This window comes from Ascaphus truei, chromosome 4 (genome assembly GCF_040206685.1).
Source record: "Ascaphus truei isolate aAscTru1 chromosome 4, aAscTru1.hap1, whole genome shotgun sequence".
Classification (NCBI taxonomy): Eukaryota; Metazoa; Chordata; class Amphibia; order Anura; family Ascaphidae; genus Ascaphus; species Ascaphus truei.
The window spans coordinates 362,543,266-362,567,564 of record NC_134486.1 but is presented as its reverse complement, the minus strand read 5'-3'; the positions used below and the strand labels follow the sequence as shown (position 1 = coordinate 362,567,564).

Below are 24,299 nucleotides of genomic sequence, written 5' to 3'. Positions count from 1 at the left end.
TTAGAAAAGTCCAGCACTGGTTTTATTTCTTCAGAAAACTGCTAGCCCAAATATGCAATATTCTCTAAACATATCTAATGAGCCACAGGGAAAATATTCTTTACAACATTCATTCAATTCATGAACAATAAATACTCATCAGTACCGATGTAATAGCTACAGGGCAGCATGAGGCGTAGATCTCCAGCTCTCTATGCGCAATAGAAGGCAAAATAGTCACTCCGCGCTGGTGCTGTCTGGAGAGATACGAGGAGAGGGGGGATCGGGGCTCTCTTGCTGCTGTCTGCCTATGGGGACTCCACACACCCTAGAAACGTGAGCTCCTGGAAGGGAGCTCACAGACAAGAAAGAACAAACAGGCAGAATGGTGCAGGGTTGAGAGAACCAGGGAAGCTCACTGCTGATATACCAAGGGAGTCCAGACCCAGTCTACTTACATAGAAAAACTGCAATCAGCAGGGAGGCCCGCGTTCTCCAACACAGCCTCCGCCGGAACAAAATCCACAGGGGCAGCTTCACGTGACACTCAACGCGTTTCGCACGTAGTGCTTCGTCAGTGCGCCATTCTGGGGTTATTAAACATTGTGCATCTCAGTGCGCCATTCTGCCTGTTTGTTCTTTCTATGCGCAATGTATATATTCCCTGGAGGCGGTGTGCCCTACATTACAGGTACTCAGCTACAGTCATCAGGATCCCCCAACAGGTCAGGTCTTCAGGATAACCCGGCTTCAGCACAGGTAGCTCAGTGGAAGACTGAGCCACCTGTGCTGAAGCAGGGTTATCCTGAACACTTGATCTGAAGGTGGGTCTTGAGGACTGGTGTTGAGAAGCCATACCGTAGATGTCGTGGAAGAGATCCTTATCTTCAAACTCACGTTCTTGGTCCTGCTTTAAAATAAGAAATGAGGGTACCAGTTTCTCACATCTGTCCACCATCTTTGTTAGTTTTAAGGCTTGGATCGGAAAGCTCCCATTTTCCCCGACACCAGTGTCTGATCATTTCAGGACGAACATCATCGTACACGAGCAAATATCATCTGTCCAGGCAGCGGGGAAAAAGCACTAACAAGCAGGCTGAGCCTCCCATTCCATCGATCTTACAGGTGACGTCAGTGACATGATCGCGCAGTGCTGGACGTTGGAGCCACCGCCTCTCCCAGGGTTAATAGGATAACCGTTTGGCTGGTAGAGGGAACAGTAATCCAAGAATGTATCAATCCTGTTAGGTTAATCCTGGCAATGTTTGTAATTCAGGTTTCATATCCTTATCTTTTTCCTAGCTGGTCTCAGGTGTGGGTAAATGGTCCATAAAGATGATTTAAAATATCACTGGGGCATACAGCGCACAGGAATAATAATCCCCTCCCATTTACAGTCTGGGCTGAAACTGAGACAAATTCAGACCTTCCAAAAATGATTTAAACTTTATTACCTGGACCAGCGCTTTTCTGCGGTCCCCCAACCTCCAGGAACCCAACTATTCCCCAGCGACAGAGGTATTTGTCCTCAGGGCAAAAATACTATAATACAAAATGGGTGCACGTCAGGCTCGCTCCTACAGCCAATAGGAAGCTGCCACTTCATCATTAAATAATATTGCCGTTTTCCACCAGTGATCCCGGTAATCATGTTTGTAGTTTCTTTTTAAAGAAACTTTTTCAAAAATGTATTCATTTTTACTGGAAACTGGTGGGTCCCTGGAGGTTGGGGGACCATAGATCAGGCCTGGGTCCCCTCTGGTGTAGGTTCACTTTAAAAATAAATCATGTGGGGATGGACTGCCGCTTTAAGCTATTCAAATGATTGCTGCTATTAATACATATTTATCCTAATTGGGTCTACACCTGTAAGACCGTTTCGATGCAGAGAAGTGTTAAGCGACACCGTGATCCCAATGCTGAATTGACATCATATGCCAGTTACTGGGTCCTGTTTGTGCCAATTGTCCAATTGAGGCAGGAACACATTGCGCAGCATACTGTATGTTCATTCTTTCATTCCCAACTGGTCCCCGAAAACAGACCAGGAAACAATGGTAAAAAAATACAAATCCCCACGCGTGGGCCCTGTGCTGCTAGGGAAAAGTAACTCATTGCTCTGCTGACAGTGAAAGAGCTGTGATGGTAAATGTCCGTGTGGGTACGGCACGATGCTGGGCACTGCTGAGGTTATTCTTGCACTTCGGGGAGCGTTATTCTGGAGGAACCCGCGACTTCTCGGATAGGACGGCGTCAAACGCAGTGGAGAGTACTTTGCAGATTGCTTGTGCCTGCTCCTGGATCAAGGAAACATGGATTAGCTGCAGCGCATGGCTGCATGCTTTCACAACACTGTGTCACACCACTAGACGTGTTTCTAGGACAACACTGCATTCAGATATATAGCAATGTAAGTGCACACTGGTATACATTTACGTACACAACACAGTTATGGTGAGTAAAAAAAAAAGTGACAAAAATCCTCCACTGCGACGATGACGCTTTGAATGTTTTTTTGCATGTCCTTACCCAGAATCCCTCGCTGCAGTGGAAGTAGTGTGATTGTGGCAGTGGTTCTCATTCTTTTTTGAGCACAGGCACCCCTGGGGAAATTTTTAAAGCTCGCAGCACCCCTGCTCATCACACCGTATGCAACCCTTCTTGCTCACACACACCAAAACGCACCCTACTCACGCACAGACACACCACACACACACGTGTCATACTCACTATTTTTCTCAACACATCCACATTCACCCCGAACCCTCTTATCACGGATCGCACTCACACTTTCATTCAAACCGCCCTCTCTTCTCACATAGCACACTCATCTCCTTTATCTATCACACACACTCCACATTCAGGGCAGAGAGGCAGTATCTGCCCTTCCTCTCTCGGCTCTGTGTCGGGCTGAGAGACGAGAGCGAGTGGAGGCGAATCACAGCCTCTCCGTCTCAGTATTTCTCACGGGTCGTGGCATGCCAGGGTTGAGAAACACTGGATTATGGGGTAAGGCAGGTTTGGGGACCTGTCAGACGTGAAGGTGCTCATATATATTCTTTATCATTGCTGTACAATGGAGCGTTTATCACTTTTCTAATCATCACAACTTATTTGTGTACCTAGTTTGTAGCGACAACCAGCCTCACAACACAAGGGCAGTAACTATCCTCACACTGCTGAGACCAAAAATGTCCAATACAGTACACAGCGAAATCCAGTGCTGTCATGCGCTCAGGCAAACAGCTGAGGGAATTAACACCAAAGTGTCAGTGATCTGACAATGAGGGAACATTCGTCGGAAGGCGCAGGGGGAGGGGGGGCCACAATGGAGGTCGGGGCTCAGGGGCACTAAGCTTAAACCTGTCAGCTCATCCGTCCTGGGTCCCTGCCCCCTTTACTCACGTTCCGCTGTGTACATCCGGATGAAGATAAGCAGATGAATGCATGGAGGTGAAAAACCGGCGCCACAGCAAATCAGTCAGTCAAAGTCCAAACGAATCCGGTAATACAAAAGGCTTTAATGGTATAAGACACACACAGGGCAGCAGGCTACATCACCACCTCCTCCTCTACGCGTTTCACGCTATTACAGAGCTTCGTATTGAAGTGAAACACGTAGAGGAGGAGGTGGTGATGTAGCCTGCTGCCTTGTGTGTGTCTTATACCATTAAAGCCTTTTGTATTACAGGATTCGTTTAGACTTTGACTGACTGATTGCTGTGGCGCCGGTTTTTCACCTCCATTCAATACAGAACACAGCAGGAAAAAATGTAACACAATCCAGTTGAATGGATCTGTGCGTCTACTCCTAATCCTTACGCTAAATAAGAATTAGTTACAAAACCATTGCTTTTCTGCCTTTGCCTGGGCTTGCAGGAGATGTTAGGAAATTCAGGAGAATGTCCACAGGAGAACAGGTGAGTTTCGCAAGAACTTTTATGACCTTCAGCTATGACTAGTTCAATACAAAACGAAATATGTATATATATTGTTTGATGGTCAGAAAGGGCGACAGGTTGACCCTGAAATGTTACATGCAGCACATGGGCTAAAGGTTGCCCACTACAGATTTAGAAAAGCTAAACGTTTAATTAAAAATGTGGCCCTGACAGCTGTATGCACCAGGACTAGGAATGATGGCTATTCAGACCGTGTCTGCAGGACAACGTCCCAACTCACCAAGCTGTTACACTGATACACCCACAGGCTGCACTCGTCATCACTTGTATCTTTTGTCTTCAAAGCCAGCAAGCTCTTCCCCGCTACCAACCCGTCTTCATAGCACACCATGCGGACAATCAGATAGAGGGCATGTCTGTGCAAAACGTCCTGTAACAACAAGGTTGTAATCACACGCAAGCAAGCGCACAGCCAAAGTATCCACGGTACTATAGTGAAAACATTTGGCCTAAAGTGAACCCAAACCTTAACTTATTAAAAGGTGCTATCGAGAACAGGTATTAAATGAAGTATATTTAATAAACATTCATTGCAAGTGGGATTTCCATTTAAATGTGTCTAGATATGCTTGTCTATAAGGTCAGTTCCTGTACCGATTTGAGAAATGAGAAAAAGAAGGACACTTACGTACTGATCGGATGTAGCTACTTTGATGCCGTATTTACAGACGCCCATGATAAATTCCTCTTCTGGGGGCACAAACGGCAGCTTCCCATCTTGCTACAGAAGGAAACAATATCAAGTAACCTTCATTATGCAGAATAGCGGTAACCATTCACAGACCAACAAGCTGGGGACACAGAGCTGACTTGTTCAAGGTCACAGGGAGAGCTGGGACACAGAGCTGACTTGTTCAAGGTCACAGTGAGAGCTGGGACACAGAGCTGACTTGTTCAAGGTCACAGGGAGAGCTGGGACACAGAGCTGACTTATTCAAGGTCACAGGGAGAGCTGGGACACAGAGCTGACTTGTTCAAGGTCACAGGGAGAGCTGGAACACAGAGCTGACTTGTTCAAGGTCACAGTGAGAGCTGCGACAGAGCTGACTTGTTCAAGGTCACAGTGAGAGCTGGGACACAGAGCTGACTTGTTCAAGGTCACAGTGAGAGCTGGGACACAGAGCTGACTTGTTCAAGGTCACAGGGAGACCTGGGACACAAACTAACGTCTTCAAGGACACGGGGAGAGCTGGGACACAGAGCTAACTTGTTCAAGGTCACGGAGACCTGGGACACAAGCTAATGTCTTCAAGGTCACAGGGAGAGTTGGGACACAGAGCTGACTTGTTCAAGGTCACAGGAAGAGCTGGGACACAGAGCTGACTTGTTCAAGGTCACAGGGAGAGCTGGGACACAGAGCAGACTTGTTCAAGGTCACAGGGAGAGCTGGGACACAGAGCTGACTTGTTCAAGGTCACAGGGAGAGCTGGGACACAGAGCAGACTTGTTCAAGGTCACAGGGAGAGCTGGGACACAGAGCAGACTTGTTCAAGTTCACAGGGAGAGCTGACACTGGGGATCGAGCTGGGCTCACCTGCCTCAGCATTGACATAACCACTGAGCTACTCAGTGACTGACATTTTTTTAAATATATTTTGATATATTTCTCACATAGGGGGGTTATATAATGAACTGTGAAAGTGCCGATCAGGCCTCTATCGCCCCGAAACTCCCATTGACTTCAAAGGAAGTTTATAGTGACCCAATCTGCACTATCGCAGTTTAATGAAGTGCCCAGCTGCGCTATGTTGTGAACCATTTATTTCTTCATTGTACTGTAAAAGGTCCCTGCATGTTAAAGGTTATCACTAAAATCTCAGATATACACCATTATACACTGCATTATACAGTACTCTTCCTGAAATATACACAATATACACTGCATTATACAGTACTCTTCCTGAAATATACACAATATACACTGCATTATACAGTACTCTTCCTGAAATATACACAATATACACTGCATTATACAGTACTCTTCCTGAAATATACACAATATACACTGCATTATACAGCACTCTTCCTGAAATATACACAATATACACTGCATTATACAGTACTCTTCCTGAAATATACACAATATACACTGCATTATACAGTACTCTTCCTGAAATATACACAATATACACTGCATTATACAGTACACTTCCTGAAACATAGACAATATACACTGCATTATACAGTACTCTTCCTGAAATATACACAATATACACTGCATTATACAGCACTCTTCCTGAAATATACACTGCATTATACAGTACTCTTCCTGAAATATACACAATATACACTGCATTATACAGCACACTTCCTGAAATATACACAATATACACTGCATTATACAGCACTCTTCCTGAAATATACACAATATACACTGCATTATACAGCACTCTTCCTGAAATATACACTGCATTATACAGCACTCTTCCTGAAATATACACAATATACACTGCATTATACAGTACTCTTCCTGAAATATACACAATATACACTGCATTATACAGCACTCTTCCTGAAATATACACAATATACACTGCATTATACAGTACTCTTCCTGAAATATACACTGCATTATACAGCACTCTTCCTGAAATATACACAATATACACTGCATTATACAGCACTCTTCCTGAAATATACACAATATACACTGCATTATACAGCACTCTTCCTGAAATATACACAATATACACTGCATTATACAGTACTCTTCCTGAAATATACACAATATACACTGCATTATACAGTACACTTCCTGAAATATAGACAATATACACTGCATTATACAGTACTCTTCCTGAAATATACACAACTAGCTGAGAGACCCGGCGTTGCCCGGGATGTAATTTTGGGGGGGCGTACGACAGGGTTAGGCTTCCCCCCCCCCCTTGACAGCTAGGTGGGTGACTGAGTTGACTGAGTGTGTGGGTGACTGGGTGGGTGTGTGACACTTGACTGAGTGGGTGGGTGGGTTTGACTTTGGGTCGGTGGGTGGGTGACTTTGGGTCGGTGGGTGGGTGACTTTGGGTCGGTTTGACTTTGGGTCGGTGTGTGTGTGACTTTGGGTTGGTGGGTATGTGACTTTGGGTCGGTGGGTGGGTGACTTTGGGTCGGTTTGACTTTGGGTCGGTGGGTGGGTGACTTTGGGTCGGTGGGTGACTTTGGGCCGGTGGTTGGGTGGGTGAGTTGGGTCGGTGGTTGGGTGGGTGAGTTGGGTCGGTGGGTGGGTGAGTGGGAGACTGACTGGGTGGGTGAGTGGGAGACTGACTGGGTGGGTGAGTGGGAGACTGACTGGGTGGGTGAATGGGTGACTGGGTGGGTGGGTGACTGACACTTGACTGACTGGGTGGGTGAGTGACTGACTGGGTGGGTGAGTGGGTGACTGACTGGGTGGGTGAGTGGGTGACTGACTGGGTGGGTGAGTGGGTGAGTGACTGGGTGGGTGAGTGGGTGACTGACTGGGTGGGTGAGTGGGTGAGTGACTGGGTGGGTGAGTGACTGACTGGGTGGGTGAGTGGGTGACTGACTGGGTGGGTGAGTGGGTGACTGACTGGGTGGGTGAGTGGGTGACTGACTGGGTGGGTGAGTGGGTGACTGACTGGGTGGGTGAGTGGGTGACTGACTGGGTGGGTGACTGAATGGGTGACTGAGTGGGTGGGTGACTGAGTGGGTGGGTGACTTACTGAATGGGTGGGTGACTGGGTGACTGAATGAGTGGGTGGGTGACTGAGTGGGTGGGTGACTGAGTGGGTGGGTGACTGAGTGGGTGGGTGACTGAGTGGGTGGGTGACTGAGTGGGTGGGTGGGTGACTGGGTGAAAGTGGGTGACTGGGTGAAAGTGACTGGGTGGGTGACTGGGTGGGTGTGTGGGTGGGTGACTGGGTGGGTGACTGGGTGGGTGTGTGGGTGGGTGACTGAGTGGGTGACTGGGTGGGTGACTGAGTGAGTGAGTGGGTGGGTGACTGAGTGAGTGGGTGGGTGACTGAGTGAGTGGGTGGGTGACTGAGTGAGTGGGTGGGTGACTAAGTGAGTGGGTGGGTGACTAAGTGAGTGGGTGAGTGGGTGGGTGGGTGACTGAGTGAGTGACTGAGTGGGTGACTGAGTGGGTGGGTGGGTGACTGGGTGGGTGAAAGTGACTGGGTGGGTGTGTGGGTGACTGGGTGACAGTGCGTGGGTGGGAGACGGTGTGTGACTTACCTTGACCCCGTGGCATCTGGCTGGGGCAGGAGGTGAGTTCGGGAAGCTGGGGGGGGTGGGGGCAAGAGTGGCAGGAGTCCCGCGCCGCGCTTCCCCTCTCCGGTAGCGGCGCACGTGATGGGGAGAGCAGGAGGCCCGGCCCGCGCTTCCCCTCTCCGGTAGCGGCGCACGTGATGGGGAGAGCAGGAGGCCCGGCCCGCGCTTCCCCTCTCCGGTAGCGGCGCACGTGATGGGGAGTCCCGCGCCGCGCTTCCCCTCTCCGGTAGCGTCACACGTGATGGGGAGTCCCGCACCGCGCTACCCCTCTCCGGTAGCGGCGCACGTGATGGGGAGAGCAGGAGGCCCGGCCCGCGCTTCCCCTCTCCGGTAGCGTCACACGTGATGGGGAGTCCCGCACCGCGCTTCCCCTCTCCGGTAGCGGCGCACGTGATGGGGAGAGCAGGAGGCCCGGCCCGCGCTTCCCCTCTCCGGTAGCGGCGCACGTGATGGGGAGTCCCGCGCCGCGCTTCCCCTCTCCGGTAGCGTCACACGTGATGGGGAGAGCAGGAGGCCCGGCCCGCGCCGCGAGGGGGAAGGAGCCTGGAGTTTGCTGCTGAGCAGCAGGGCCGCGCTTCCTCCGCGGCGCACGGTGAGGGTGATGGTGCGGCTGGGGATGTTGCGGAGCGTGGGGATTTGGGTGAGGTGGGGAGGGGGGAGAGAGTGAGGGGCACCGGGAGAGGAGGGGCACCGGGAGAGGGGGGGGGGGGGTGTGTGGAAGGTGAGCTGCGGTCCAACTGACGGGGGAGAGTGTGTGTCCCTGTGTGTGTGTGTCCGTGTGTGTGTGTGTGTGTCCCTGTGTGTGTGCCCTGTGTGTGTGTCCCTGTGTGTGTGTCCTTTGGCCGTCACTCCGCCTCAGGCCAATGAGAGGTGTGCGGGGGCGGCCCAAGGGACCAATGAGATTTCCCCTAGGGACACCGGACATCCAGGCAGGCATGCATGCATGCAGGCAGGCAGGCAGGCAGGCAGGCAAACATACAGTGCTTTCACTAATATAGTATAAGATATACACTGCATTATACAGCACTCTTCCTGAAATATACACTGCATTATACAGTACTCTTCCTGAAATATACACAATATACACTGCATTATACAGCACACTTCCTGAAATATACACAATATAAACTGCATTATACAGCACTCTTCCTGAAATATACACAATATACACTGCATTATACAGCACTCTTCCTGAAATATACACAATATACACTGCATTATACAGCACTCTTCCTGAAATATACACAATATACACTGCATTATACAGTACTCTTCCTGAAATATACACAATATACACTGCATTATACAGCACTCTTCCTGAAATATACACAATATACACTGCATTATACAGTACTCTTCCTGAAATATACACAATATACACTGCATTATACAGCACTCTTCCTGAAATATACACAATATACACTGCATTATACAGCACTCTTCCTGAAATATACACAATATACACTGCATTATACAGCACTCTTCCTGAAATATACACAATATACACTGCATTATACAGCACTCTTCCTGAAATATACACAATATACACTGCATTATACAGCACTCTTCCTGAAATATACACAATATACACTGCATTATACAGGCATACCCCGCTTTAAGTACACTCACTTTAAGTACACTCGCGAGTAAGTACATATTGCCCAATAGGCAAACGGCAGCTTACGCATGCGCCTGTCAGCACGTCCTGAACAGCAATACCGGCTCCCTACCTGTACCGAAGCTGTGTGCAAGCAGGGAGACTATAGAGCCTGTTACAAATGCGTTATTTACATCAGTTATGCACGTATATGCCGATTGCAGTACAGTACATGCATCGATAAGTGGGGAAAAGGTAGTGCTTCACTTTAAGTACATTTTCGCTTTACATACATGCTCCGGTCCCATTGCGTACGTTAATGCGGGGTATGCCTGTACAGCACTCTTCCTGAAATATACACAATATACACTGCATTATACAGCACTCTTCCTGAAATATACACTGCCTCGGTGACAGCCACAAATGAACGTCATGCCAATGTGGCCAGGTCTCAGGAATGCCCCTTGGCATCATGGGAAGGCTCGATGATACCGTGGCTATGCCACACAAGTGTTTCCTCCCGTCACCCATGTTCTGCAGCAGAGAGGAACTGACACAGAGAAAGCCCCAGGGTTGAATGAAATACAAAAGCGCTCCATTTCACAGTATTTATATACTCCTGTGTACAGTACCTTCTTCTGTGCCAGGGGAGATGGCAAACCACATGGCAGCAAAGGGGTTAATACAGATCATTCTGTCACTACTTTTAGATTGCAAGCTCATTGGCGCAGAGCCCTCGTTAAAGCAGCAGTACCCACTTTTTTTGATGCACCTGAAAAGGGTGAGATTTGTAGTTTTTTTGTGCCAGCTTTTGATATAATACAAAAAATATGTCCGTGGGGTCACCAACAGAAAACTGCACCGTAGCTTCCTATAGGCCGCTGGAGCTGACCCGGCGCTGATATCGTGGCCACCCAACACCCAGGGGAGAAACGGCTTATGTCCCAGAAACCAGCGGGTACCCCAGGGGTGGGCAACTCCAGTCCGTCCTCAAGGGCCACCAACAGGTCAGGTTTTGGGGATATCCCTGCTTCAGCAGAGATTGAGCCACATGTGCTGAAGCAGGGACATCCATAATACCTGGACACCGGGATCAGGTCACGTAAAAAAATAATAATATATATATATATATAAAACCCAATCTATTCCCCCCCAAAAAATGATCAGCGCAGACTGCTTCCTTTACCCACTGCACCATTTTATCTTACTATTGACATCTCATTGCTTGTCTTCATAGCTCATGAATATATTAGTGCGTTACACATACATTTCCGTGGCCCAGCCAAAAAGAAAGCATTCCCACAAGCGGCTGAGCATCCCTTGGGAATCCCACTGGGAAACATTCATTGTGACCCGTGGGTTAGTGCAGGTCCCATTCGCAGCCAGTCCATGCCTCACCTGTGCCACATCAATGTAATTTATTAGGTCCAGCGGCCCCTGCAGGCTTTTACAGTCTTCCAGCTTCACTCGCTCAATCGATCCCACATATTTAACCCTGAACTCAGCACACGCTTCAGCGTTACTAGTGCCTTGTCCTGCAGTGAGAGACAGGAAAGGGTTAGCGTTACAGGCACAGAGTTACCCGCTGGATGTAGCAGCATATAAATAATAAGACTAATACAGAATTACTTCGCTGGTGCAGGGACATCATAGTCTGGTCTCCCTTACATAGCCTGCATGCTTCCCTGGATACTAGTATGTTCTGAGCCTGATAAAGTATTCGTGATGTATTCTCCGCTGTGACCTTTTCTATTCGGCTATAAAGAGGAAGGCCACTTCCTGTGCAGCCGTTCACATGCACTAGTGACATCATCAGAGCCTGCGGCAGGGGGACTTAAAGGGGCAGGCGCTGCTAGGATCAAAGTGAAGTAACGAAAGTAGCATTTTATTTCCCCCTCTTCTAAGGTTAAGTGCTACTTACAGAGGGGCCTGTCAGCAGTGATGTGTGCGTTTTAGAGATTAAACTTCACACTATTGTTTTAAACTCTTTATTTAAAGATCTATTTAACCGGTATCAGAACATCAAGTTGGTATATTCTATAGATGGAAAGGAGGTTGGGGCTTTTATCTTAAAGTTACAGACCAAACAATATCCTACATGTGTGGTTTTTTTTTTAAATAAATCAGTTCTGTCCTATGAGAAAATACTTGTAGCATAAAATTTTTTTCTTTTTTAAACAACTCTAAATTACATTTGTAATGTATTATAATGTACCAAGCATTACAAGGTCACATCCCCTTCCTCTTCTCAAACAGGTTCTGGCACACCCCTTTTTGAGCCATGCCCTCTCTCTGGCAGTGCACAAATTGTATCTAGTGACTACCTGGTCACATGATCTGCCCAACAGAACTTTGCATCTTTGGTCCTCTTCTGCTGCACTGACAGCCATTTAGTGAATCCTCCGGCCGAATCTTGGCAGATCGATCACAGGAGAACGGATCGATCGGCAACGTAGCTAATTATTTATCATTGTGTGGATTGTATTGATGCACATATTAAAGAGAATATATATATATATATATATATTTTTTTTTAAACGGCAGCTTGGACTGCAGCTTTAAAGCCGCCCTCCCACCGAATCCAATATGAATTTAAGTCTTATAATTTTGGTTACGTGCCCCCTGAGCATGTCCTCTCTTGGAAAATAAATAAATAAATACGTTTTTAAAACTAAACATAACGTTGGATCGGGGGGGGGGGAAAAAGCAAAAAATGAAATGCAAGAAAATGGCGATCAGCGGGGTCTGTTACTTTAGCATAAAGACAACTATAAGTACTGTATTTTGCAAATTAATTTCACTTGTTTTCTGTTACAAATATGATTCTGGATGAGGGGAAATGATTGGATGGATAGTTAGGGAAAGGAGTGACGATAACAGAGATTAGGCAGATATATAAGGGCAGTAGCTGTACCCTAAGCACAAGGTTACAATGCTTACAAACATGGTTAGGACAACTTTCATTTATTCTTCTACAAGAAAAAAAGAAAAAAGTTTGCCATTGAACAGAAAAAAATATCAGGATGACTCCTTGAACCCAGGATACAAAGCTGGGCAATAATTACAATTCCTCTATTTTTTTCTTATGCAGAATTACATTGGGTGAGTTTAGGATTCCCGGAACATATAGAGTTGTGCTGGGAGAGTTTAGGATTCCCGGAACATATAGTTGTGTTGGGAGAGTTTAGGATTCCCGGAACATATAGAGTTGTGTTGGGAGAGTTTAGGATTCCCGGAACATATAGTTGTGTTGGGAGAGTTTAGGATTCCCGGAACATATAGAGTTGTGCTGGGAGAGTTTAGGATTCCCGGAACATATAGAGTTGTGTTGGGAGAGTTTAGGATTCCCGGAACATATAGAGTTGTGCTGGGAGAGTTTAGGATTCCCGGAACATATAGAGTTGTGTTGGGAGAGTTTAGGATTCCCGGAACATATAGAGTTGTGCTGGGAGAGTTTAGGATTCCCGGAACATATAGAGTTGTGTTGGGAGAGTTTAGGATTCCCGGAACATATAGAGTTGTGCTGGGAGAGTTTAGGATTCCCGGAACATATAGAGTTGTGTTGGGAGAGTTTAGGATTCCCGGAACATATAGAGTTGTGCTGGGAGAGTTTAGGATTCCCGGAACATATAGAGTTGTGTTGGGAGAGTTTAGGATTCCCGGAACATATAGAGTTGTGCTGGGAGAGTTTAGGATTCCCGGAACATATAGAGTTGTGCTGGGAGAGTTTAGGATTCCCGGAACATATAGAGTTGTGTTGGGAGAGTTTAGGATTCCCGGAACATATAGAGTTGTGCTGGGAGAGTTTAGGATTCCCGGAACATATAGAGTTGTGTTGGGAGAGTTTAGGATTCCCGGAACATATAGAGTTGTGCTGGGAGAGTTTAGGATTCCCGGAACATATAGAGTTGTGTTGGGAGAGTTTAGGATTCCCGGAACATATAGAGTTGTGCTGGGAGAGTTTAGGATTCCCGGAACATATAGAGTTTTGTTGGGAGAGTTTAGGATTCCCGGAACATATAGAGTTGTGTTGGGAGAGTTTACTTACCAAAGCTCTTAGCAGAGTCTGTATCAAGGCTGGCCACGGTGCTTGATCTGGAAAGACCCCCAAGGCTGGAGTCTACAGACTTATAATATGAAACAAGACAGATAACTATTTTTATAACACAGTCCAGATATGAACCCTTTACCACGTGCACCAACAAGAATTGGTAACAAGTACCCTGCCTAACAAGACTATTGAAAAATAAAAAAAACATGCTAAATATTTATTAGTATTTTAATTTCAAAGTTTTCTTTCTTCAATTCTTTTGGAAGGGACTTGGCCCATATCTGCTAAATGGTGCTATTCCAAAAGACACCGTAGAGCCCATTCAAGTGAATAGTCTGCAAGTTGTTTTCCTGCAATGTAATGTATCTTATGGAATAGCATTGCGTAGTAAATATGACCAATTATCTTTAAAAACGATATAGATATAGACGACTTAAAAATAAATACATAAAATAAATTGATTGATATATATATATATATATATAAATCATATATATATATATATATATATATATATATATATATATATATATATATATATATATATCTATCAATCGGAGATCTCACCAAGCCAAGAAAGCAACATATTGAGAGCTAGTGGCATAAGATATCTGCATTATTATAATAATAGAAAATATTATTTTAAATAATGTATTAATTATTATACAAGGAGCTGACTGTGGGATTCGAACCGGCTGCCAGAGAGGTGCCGGTGCTAAGAACATATTGTTTAGCATACAAGTAGCTTATAATGAGAGATGTAACCCCTTCACTGCCAGAGGGGCTTGCAACAAATTGCAAAGGGGCTGGTGCCGAGTTGAAGCGAGCCCTGAATGAAGGCTAGTGACCTTGCTTTTGGTGCTTATTTCGCTGCTCTGAGAGCTGCTGCTGCTGTGCCTCTTCTTTCCCTTTCGGAACATCCTTTACCAGGCTTCCATCCGGCCGTCCTGCAGAGGGAACAGGAGGGGGCGGGGAGGGGGGGGGAGAGAGTCATTATGAGGATCAAAGTATTCCGCTCCGGACACTTTCTTTTATCATTTCACCAAGAATACAGAAGCAACAGCGCTACCAGTGTGCGGGATCTCTGATATCACGAGACGGACGCTACGGGGGAGGGTTGCACGCTGGCTCGGAGGATTGGGCAAGGTCAGTGTGGTCAGGTGACCTTTATCATTTGCTTCAGTACATCAGCAGACATGTTGTGTCCCACTGACTTTCTGTCAGGGTCACTGACGTGGAGGCGGTCTCACTGATTTTTAGCACCAGCAGTCACAGACTTCAATAGTCTCGCTGATAAAAAAAAATCATTACTATTCCATTGAAATGCCCTTCTGTGTCCAAAAGCCCTAATCCCTGGACGCATGTCACTGCGGTGTCCTCCCTGATGCTCTTTTTAACCAATGCACAATGCAGTGGTGTTCAATGTTGTTTTCTTAGTTGAAGGAGCATGTGCTCCTAAAACAAATATCCCGGTCACACGGGACAATAAGAAGCTGCACGTGATGACGTCACAGCTTCCTATTGGCCTGCAGGACATATAAAATTGCCATTTTGAGAGCCCCAACTAGCCCAACCGGAGCTGCTATCGGTACCAGCACCCCTTCCGAGATAAGTATCTTGGGAAGCAGGCGGTCTCCAGAGCTGAAACGAATGTGGTTCAACTCCGGAGACCCCCTGCTTCAAATCTTAATATATATAATGTGTTACCATGTTCTGCTGCTTTAAGGAAGACCCCGAACTGTCTAATAGCTTCTGAGATTAGATGCATTGTACGGAACCCCAACCCTTTCTAATAGCGCGTCTGAGATCAGATGCATTATAAGGAACCCCAACCCTCTCTAATAGCGCGTCTCAGATCAGATGCATTGTAATGAACCCCAACCCTCCGTAATAGCGTATCTGAGATCGGACGTATTGTAAGGAATTGTAAGGAATCCCCAACCCTCACTAATAGCACGTTTAATATCAGATTGATTGTAAGGAACCCCAACCCCCTCTAATAGCACATTTAATATCAGATCGATTGTAAGGAACCCCAACCCCCTCTAATAGCGCGTCTAATATCAGATGGATTATAAGGAACCCCAACCCCCTCTAATAGTGTGTCTGAGATTAGATGCATTGTAAGGAACCCCAACCCCCTCTAATAGTGTGTCTGAGATCAGATGCATTGTAAGGAACCCCAACCCTCTCTAATAGCGCGTCTGAGATCAGATGCATTGTAAAGTCTTTTGTATTTGGTACAATTTTCAAATGACCAGAGATTTGCAGGGCACCCTTTATACACATATATGTACAGTTATGTGAAAAAGAAAGTACACCCTCTTTGAATTCTATGGTTTTATGTATCAGGTCATAACAACAATCATCTGCTACTTAGCATCTTAATTCCTATGGAAGCAGTAAGGGTGTACTTAGTGTTTCACAAATGGCTTCTCCATTTTGGCTTTATTTTTGTTAAATAAATCATGACACGGTGTAATATGTCATGTGTTGTTGTTCATCTGAGGTTGTATTTACCTAATTTTAAGACCTGCTAAGGAACAAATGATTGTTATTATGTCCTGATATGTAAAACCATAGAATTCAAAGGGGGTGTCCTTTCTTTTTCAAACGTGTGTGTGTGTGTGTGTGTGTGTGTGTGTGTGTGTGTGTGTGTGTGTGTGTGTGTGTGTGTGTGTGTGTGTGTGTGTGTGTGTGTGTGTGTGTGTGTGTGTGTGTGTGTGTGTGTGTGTGTGTGTGTGTGTGTGTGTGTGTGTGTGTGTGTGTGTGTGTGTGTGTGTGTGTGTGTGTGTGTGTGTGTGTGTGTGTAAGAAGGAAGATACTGCTCACCTGTGGGACATCACTTCTCACAACCAGATCATTCCATAAATGATCTAAAAATCTAAATCCTCAATGGAATGTTTAAAAGCACCCAAGAACGGAAAACATTTGAACTCAGAATAATAAGACTCTTTGACACCAAAACCAAAGGACTTAATGTGGACATGGGTTTTCTCACACCCTATCAAAATTGTCTGTAATTATCCTGCTTGCCTCTATTCTTATCCACACTTTCTCTCCCCCCCCCCCACAGTATCCCTCCCCCTCCCCACCTTTCTTTGACACTGTCCCCTGGCTTCAAACACTTAACACCCTACCTTATCTACAGTAAATATCTGTTATTTTTCCCCCCCCTCTCTCCACACTGTTGTAGCCATAGATTCCTGTGTATATCAGTATTGCTGACCTGAAGAAGAGAGGAGAACTCTCGAAAGCTTGTCCTATGACATAAATTGTTAGTCCAATAAAAAAGGTATCACCGAATACTGAAGAACTCATTTATTCTGCACTATATATATATATATATATATATATTCACCTGTTCCTCCAGCAATGTCGTGTACCTCATCATGTGCATGAAATGCCCAGGGGGCTGCTACTACATAGGTGAGACAGGACAGGGGCTAAACAAGAGAATGAACCTGCATCGCCACAGCATCACACGCGGAACAAGAGACAGTCCTGTTGGCGAACATTTCTCTGACTCTGGCCATAAGATGAACGATCTGAGGGTTGCCATACTCAAAGGTAATCTTAAAACCCCGAAAGAGAGACGGTTGCATGAATACAAATTTATGCAACTGTTCGGGACACTTAGCAGTGGCCTAAACAGAGATCGAAATTTTATGAGTCATTACTGACACTAGCGAACTCTCTTCCCATGAGCGCTAAAGGCCATGTCTGTACATACTGTGCTATATGTATGCACACACAGCTGTCTCTCACACATACTAATACTGCTTATTTTTCCATCCATATACACCAATAGGGACCACATAGTATCCACACACACTTTTAGTTGTGCTACAAACTCTCACATTTCCACACCCACCCACACCATTTATATCCCTCTCACTCCACACACACCTTGTGTAGAGCACTGTTTATACTGTGGGCTCTCCATTCATTTTTATTCACACTGATACACATACACACTCTTTCTTTACTTGCTTTCAGTTACCCTTTGACACCTCTAGCCATAAAACACATCCACACCGGGGGAAGGAGAAGCACAGATAACATTCCAAGAGACACTGTTTTTAAGTTATCCTTGCTTCATTCATTGTAACATCGCCGGAAGAAGAGATCAGTGTATCTCGAAAGCTCGCACAAATAAAAGCATTTCGTTAGCCACAGAACGGTATCATCTATTTATTTTTTGATTATATATATATACATATATATATATATATATATATATATTGTAGCTGATATACCCGGCGTTGCCCAGGCTTCCCCCCCTTCTCTCCTGACTCCCTCTCTCGTCCCCCCCTCTTTCTCCCCCCCCTCTCCTGACTCCCTCTCTCCCCCCCTCTCTCCTGACTCCCTCTCTCCCCCCCCTCTCTCCTGACTCCCTCTCTCCTGACTCCCTCTCTCCTGACTCCCTCTCCCCCCCCCCTCTCTCCTGACTGACTCCCCCCCTCTCTCCTGACCGAATACCACACCCGCCTGTCTGCTGTGCGCCGCCATCTTACCCACTCTGGCGCATTTTTCCTGATCACCTCAGCACACAAAAAGGCGGGAAAAAATAAAATAAAAAAACCCATCTCCTAGTGACACAGTTTCAACTGGAGCCGATGATTAAATGGTGAGAGGAGGCTATGTGCCGGTGCGAACGTGCAGAGCTGGCTTTGGAGTGAAAGGAACAAAGGGAGAGGGAGAGAGGTGAGCGGTATAGGCGAGGGAGACACCGGGGAGCGGTATCAGAGGGTGCGGGGGTCCTTCCTGAGGCTGCCTGCCCACTGCCTGTCCCCCCGCCGGGGAGGGGGGGAAGTGAGCGCCGGGGAGGGAAGTGAGCGCCGGGGAGGGAGGGAAGTGAGCGCCGGGGATTTATTTATTTATAAAATATTTTACCAGGAAGTAATACATTGAGAGTTACCTCTCGTTTTCAAGTATGTCCTGGGATGGAGAGAAGTGAGCGCCGGGGAGGGAGAGAAGTGAGCTTGGCGGCTGGGGCAGGAGGGTTGCGCCCCGCTTCCCCTCCGTCCGGGAGCCGGTGCAGGGCGGCGCACGTGAGGGTGAGTGTGATGGCGGGGGGAGGTGTGTGTGTGTGTGTGTGTGTGTGTCCGAGGGGGAAGAGAGTGGCAGTTGGGTGATGTCAGAGCCACCAATCTGATTGGCCAGAAGCTGAGGACCAATCAGATTCACCGCAGCTAGCACTAACCTTTCGATTTTATATATTAAGATATATATTTATATATATATATCTGTGTATGCGCACTGTTTGTGTTATGTGTATGTATGTGTTTGATATGTCTATATATAGTATATGTATGTATATGTGAGTACGTATGAATGTATATATGCCGCATTCCCTAGTAACATTCTTTATATAGATACCAGACATTACTATAGTTATAGTGGGTTTGTATTTAGAATTTCTTTTCACATACACTGTCCTGCCCCATTCCACTCCCCCTCATGTCTCCTTAGGCCAGGTCCCCGCTGCCTGCTGCAGCGCCCGCCGCGGATACAGGACCCGCCCCTCAATGGGGCCGGGCCTACTGCAAGGGGTGGCCGCCGCGCAGCCAGTTTTTCCTGCAGACACGAAAATTGTGCTCAATACTGCGCTTATAGTGCCGGCGACAGCGGCGCAACTTCGCGTCAAAACAAATGCATTGCCGCCGTCGTGTGCGCTTATAGTAAGCGCAAAGCGACGGAGCGACGGCTGGGTCGCGATCACTGGAAGTCATCTCAATTTGATTTTTCCAGCGACCGTAGCCTGACGTCACTGTCGCCAGCACTATAACCGTAGCCTGACGTCACTGTCGCCAGCACTATAACCGTAGCCTGACGTCACTGTCGCCAGCACTATAACCGTAGCCTACGTCACTGTCGCCAGCACTATAACCGTAGCCTGACGTCACTGTCGCCAGCACTATAACCGTAGCCTGATGTCACTGTCGCCAGCACTATAACCGTAGCCTGACGTCACTGTCGCCAGCACTATAACCGTAGCCTGACGTCACTGTCGCCAGCACTATAACCGTAGCCTGACGTCACTGTCGCCAGCACTATAACCGTAGCCAGCACTATAACCGTAGCCTACGTCAAACTTCTTCGCGTTTTGTCACTGAAATTGTGTTTTGATTTTTAATTAAAAACAGCACCGTCACAAATACAATTCCTGTGACAAAAGACAAAGAAGTTTCACTTAAAATGCACGTGCTCGGCACACACAAATTTCTTTTAACCTTTATACCTGACTCTCATGTGGTTCTTTTGCATGGGTGCTGGGATAACTAATATTTTCTATGGTACTAAAAAAGTAATCGTATTTTGGCCTGAGAAGCGTAGTCCTGTGTTAATCACTTTGTACCTCCACTTTAAATCTAGCTTTCAGCGTGTATTTATCCTGCTGTTGTGTTATATACACAGCTCCTGGTGCACAGAATTAAAAGAGGAAATATAAATAGGAGTAATTATTCGATGTGCTGTTTTTTCTCGTATCTGAAGAGTTTCGTGATCCTGAAGGCTTGTTATTCTCCCGTGAGCCATGAAAAAAGGTGTCATCTACCATCGTCATTCTATTAATCTATAGGATAAATCGTTTTAACCCTTCTGCTGCCCGAGTCTGCAATGCTGCAGATATATACACTCTAAAGGAAGATAACTCCCTTTAAAGTCTATTCTAGCAATATAATAGAGCCTCAAGGCGCGGTTCAGCTGACCATTCATTCCAACCCTATAGGCTAACTATAGTAGATAGGGTTATTGTTGGAGTGAAAGGGCACGCTAAACCATAACATCTGATAATATTGAACATCTTTACTCACCTGATATCTGTGCAAATATTAGACTAACAGCACAATGCGAGTAGCATCATGAGGGGTGTAACAGACATCTATTTTATGTCATTACGCATGGTGAACGTCACGACCACACGTTTAGCGAGTGACATCCCCAATGGGGTATATTATTTCAACTGTTCAAATTATTATAGCTAATTTGTATTCACTGTCACAACCCAGCTCGTGCATACTAAATGCATTAGTGCATTATGGTGGGCGTTACCATTTATGTTTTAGAAAATAGAAGCATTTAGAGTTGCCTGCTATCATTGGGCAGATAATTAGTTGTATAGATTACACTCACCTGATGGTTACGTTGCATGTCTAGACGGTATGCCCGACTAGTGGAGGAATGCCTCTGATCCTCTGCAGTGCACAGCTTTCGGGCCCACTTCGGCGAGGGACGACCCTGGCAGGAGGGGTGATGGGATGGGGTGGATACACAGGGAACAAATGACACAAGAGGGGAAAAGAACAAGGAAAACATATAAAACATGATGGGTGTGGCACCTGTGGTCTGAGACCATCGCCCCACCCTTGCCTTCGGGTTGATGGAGTGCGGCACAGCCCCCTGCAAACCTCCTCTCCCTACCAGGGCAGCGCCACTCCACCGTCTCCCGAGGACTTTCTCGGGGTCGTGGGTAATTGCCCCGACCCGAGTATGTAGGCACATAGTGACGGCTAGACTTCCGTCCCCGCCGGCCTCTTATTATTGAAACTGTAATTTTATTGTCAAACTATTAACTTCTAACAGTATAGAACTTTTAAAGCGCTAGATCAACTACACTCCAACTTCTAAACTACCCTAGCCGCTGCTGTTGCTACCCTCCCCGCTTGTTCCCAATAACCCCCTACCCTAACAGCTCATTTGATGTGAGGTTCTTCCTATAACCCAGTCTCCGGCCCGATTGGCTCCCAACAGTGCCTTTTGTGCCTAAGGCCTCGCTCCCCCCTCCCTCCTACTCCTCCCCCGCCCCTATACTCCTCTCCCCCCCGCCCCTATACTCCTCTCCCCCCCCCTCCCCTATACTCCTCTCCCCCCCCTCCCCTATACTCCTCTCCCCCCCCTCCCCTATACTCCTCTCCCCCCCTCCCCTATACTCCTCTCCCCCCCTCCCCTATAACCCACCCTCCCCTCTCCCCCATACTCCTCTCCCCCCCCCTCCCCTATAACCCACCCCCCTCTCCCCCATACTCCTCTCCCCCCTATCTCCAAACCCTCTCCTCCCCCTCTGTCCCCCTCCTCTCTCCCTCCAGGCCTCTCGTCCTCTACCCCTAGATAACTTTATTATTTTAATAATTTAGTAAGGCGACAAGTATCGGAAAAGGTAACTATTACATTCACGTAGAAATCAATGACGTCACAGCACGGCACTAAAATATGGGACAATTGTGCATCCTGAAAACACTGTAATGAATAAGGGACGTCTGGCAGCCCTAATATATACCGACTCCTGCACAGAGAAACCAGCTGCTGATCAGACCCTGTGAAACAATATATACTATGCACAAAACAACTATGCCATATACAAGACACACACAGAAATGTGTAGCAGGCACAACCGACAGTGAAGGGGTTAATAGTATTCTGATTACGGATGTCCCTTTCTCCGTACCTGTTTTTGAACCGTAAAAGACATCTAGAAATACACACGGTCATTAGGAGACCCAAATAGATGTCTAAAATATTCAATGATTCTCATAAGGACTATACATAAGCTCATAAGCTATACAGACCAAAGTTTCTGAATGTCTGTCTGGAATATCATCCTGGATGGCTATCCGCCGACTGAAACTTAACATGGCAAAAATAGAGCTCCTTATACTTCCTCCCAAACCTGGCCCTACTACCTCCTTCCACATTACTGTTGGAAATACGATCATTCACCCAGTAGCCCAAGCACGCTGCCTAGGGGTCACAAACGTTTCTAAAACTTGTCGCTTTTTCCTCCGCAATAAAACAAAGATACGCCCTTTCCTCTGTTACTCGTCTGCTAAAACTCTGACTCAGGCCCTCATTCTCTCCCGTCTCGATTACTGCAACCTCCTGCTGTCCGGCCTCCCTGCCTCTCACCTGTCTCCCCTACAATCTATCCTAAACGCTGCTGCCAGAATCACTCTACTCTTTCCTAAATCTGTCTCCGCGTCTCCCCTTGTGAGATCCCTCTCCTGGCTTCCGATCAAAACCCGCATCCACACTCAATTCTCCTCCTCACTTTTAAAGCTTTGCACTCCTCTGCCCTTACTTACATCTCAGCCCTAATTTCTCGCTATGCACCATCTCGACTCTTGCGGTCTTCTCAAGGATGTCTTCTTTCTACCCCCTTTGTAGCTAAAGCTCTCTCCCGCCTTAAACCTTTCTCACTGACTGCCCTGCACCTCTGGAATTCCCTTCCCCTCAATACCCGACTAGCACCCTCTCTATCCACCTTTAAGACCCACCTTAAGACACATTTGCTTAAAGAAGCATATGAATAGCACTGTGGATATTCTGAACACATGCTACATAAAGCTTGGCCCCCTGCAGACGCACTTACAAGAATTCCCTCCTACTGTCTCTATACCTTCCCCTACCTACCAATTAGATTGTAAGCTCTTCGGAGCAGGGACTCCTCTTCCTTAATGTTACTTTCATGTCTGAAGCACTTATTCCCATGACCTGTTATTTATATTATTTATAGGATTACAACATGTATTACTACTGTGAAGCGCTATGTACATTTATGGCGCTATATAAATAAAGACATACAATACAATACAAGGACATGTGCAAAATGTGCACTTACTGGAATCACAAGGAAAAGGGAAATATGTAGGAATGGTGTTGATCATACAGGTGTAACTGAGGTCTATAAGGGCTGCTCCTATTGGAGGCGACACAATATTTATCGAGGATGATCCATTTATGTTTATGGAATAATGTGTATTTATATCAGATATATAGCAGATCCAATACAAGCCAATGGGATATGAGATTTTTATAGGACATGTGATGTTTATAGGGCCTTAGCCTCTATCCTCAAGGGGGAAAACACAAATAGGCACAATAGGTACATCCTCAGGTATATAGGTACAGTTGGGGGTGAGGGGGTTTGCTGATTCTATCATTAAGTCTATATAGGACATATGATGTTCCTAGGCCCTGATCCTATTAAAGTTTGTGGGATATATCGTGTTTATAAAGGGTGATCCGATTGCAGTGTGTATGGGATACTGTATCTTTCCATGGGCTGCGTGTGTTCATACTGTATATGGGCTGATCCCATTGTAATCTGTGGGCGTTGGGTGCTGATCCTATTGACATTTGTGGAGTGTTTCTAGTGACTGCTGCTGTTACTCTGCAGGACCCCCTCACCTCTCCGCAGGATAATAATGTGAGTGAGGGTCTGAGCCCCGGACACGGCACCGCTGTCACCCGGAGCAGGAGGAGGAGAGGAAAGCGGAACTGGTATGCAGGGGGGCAGAGGACGCACCGGAAGTGGCGGGCAACACTGCGAGGCGGACCAGGAGTAAGGAGGAGGGCAGTGCGTGCCGGACCGGAAGTGGGGGTTTGTGAGAGAGACTGGAAAAAACATGTCCGTGAAAAGGAAAGCGGAGACTGTAATACCGGCGGAGGAGAGCGACCAGCTGCTAATCAGACCCCT

The 24,299-nt window shown here is 46.6% G+C and overlaps 2 protein-coding genes across 3 annotated transcripts in view; one reads left to right on the top strand and one right to left on the bottom strand.

The window, feature by feature from the left end:
- ITGB1BP1 (integrin subunit beta 1 binding protein 1) lies at positions 1-24,146 on the bottom strand. 2 transcript variants are annotated; one of them, XM_075598330.1, is made up of 8 exons: positions 24,011-24,146; positions 20,960-21,064; positions 14,671-14,769; positions 13,820-13,898; positions 11,170-11,306; positions 4,570-4,662; positions 4,162-4,311; positions 1-2,276 (listed from the first exon to the last, which is right to left on the bottom strand). In XM_075598330.1, the coding sequence occupies exons 3-8, from the start codon at positions 14,740-14,742 to the stop codon at positions 2,193-2,195; spliced, it is 615 nt and encodes a 204-aa protein (XP_075454445.1). In that variant the 5' UTR covers positions 14,743-14,769; positions 20,960-21,064; positions 24,011-24,146; the 3' UTR covers positions 1-2,192. The 2 variants fall into 2 exon arrangements, with proteins under 2 accessions (XP_075454445.1, XP_075454444.1); XM_075598329.1 differs by lacking the exons at positions 13,820-13,898; positions 14,671-14,769; positions 20,960-21,064; positions 24,011-24,146 and adding an exon at positions 11,401-12,173.
- Positions 24,145-24,299, top strand: part of CPSF3 (cleavage and polyadenylation specific factor 3) — a 41,649-nt gene continuing 41,494 nt past the window's right edge. Inside the window, exon 1 of the mRNA XM_075598328.1 lies at positions 24,145-24,299. Coding sequence (XP_075454443.1) covers positions 24,229-24,299 — 71 coding nt within the window. The 5' untranslated portion in view covers positions 24,145-24,228.

What these genes read in the sequence shown, in the direction of transcription:
- ITGB1BP1 (XM_075598329.1), bottom strand. Translation starts at nt 11,584, where the DNA reads ATGATGTCACTAGTGCATGTGAACGGCTGCACAGGAAGTGGCCTTCCT. An exon ending in GATGTCCCTGCACCAGCGAA is followed by an intron (nt 11,307 to 11,400) that starts GTAATTCTGTAT and finishes CTCTCACTGCAG; the next exon opens with GACAAGGCACTAGTAACGCT. An exon ending in TAGCTACATCCGATCAGTAC is followed by an intron (nt 4,312 to 4,569) that starts GTAAGTGTCCTT and finishes TTGTTGTTACAG; the next exon opens with GACGTTTTGCACAGACATGC.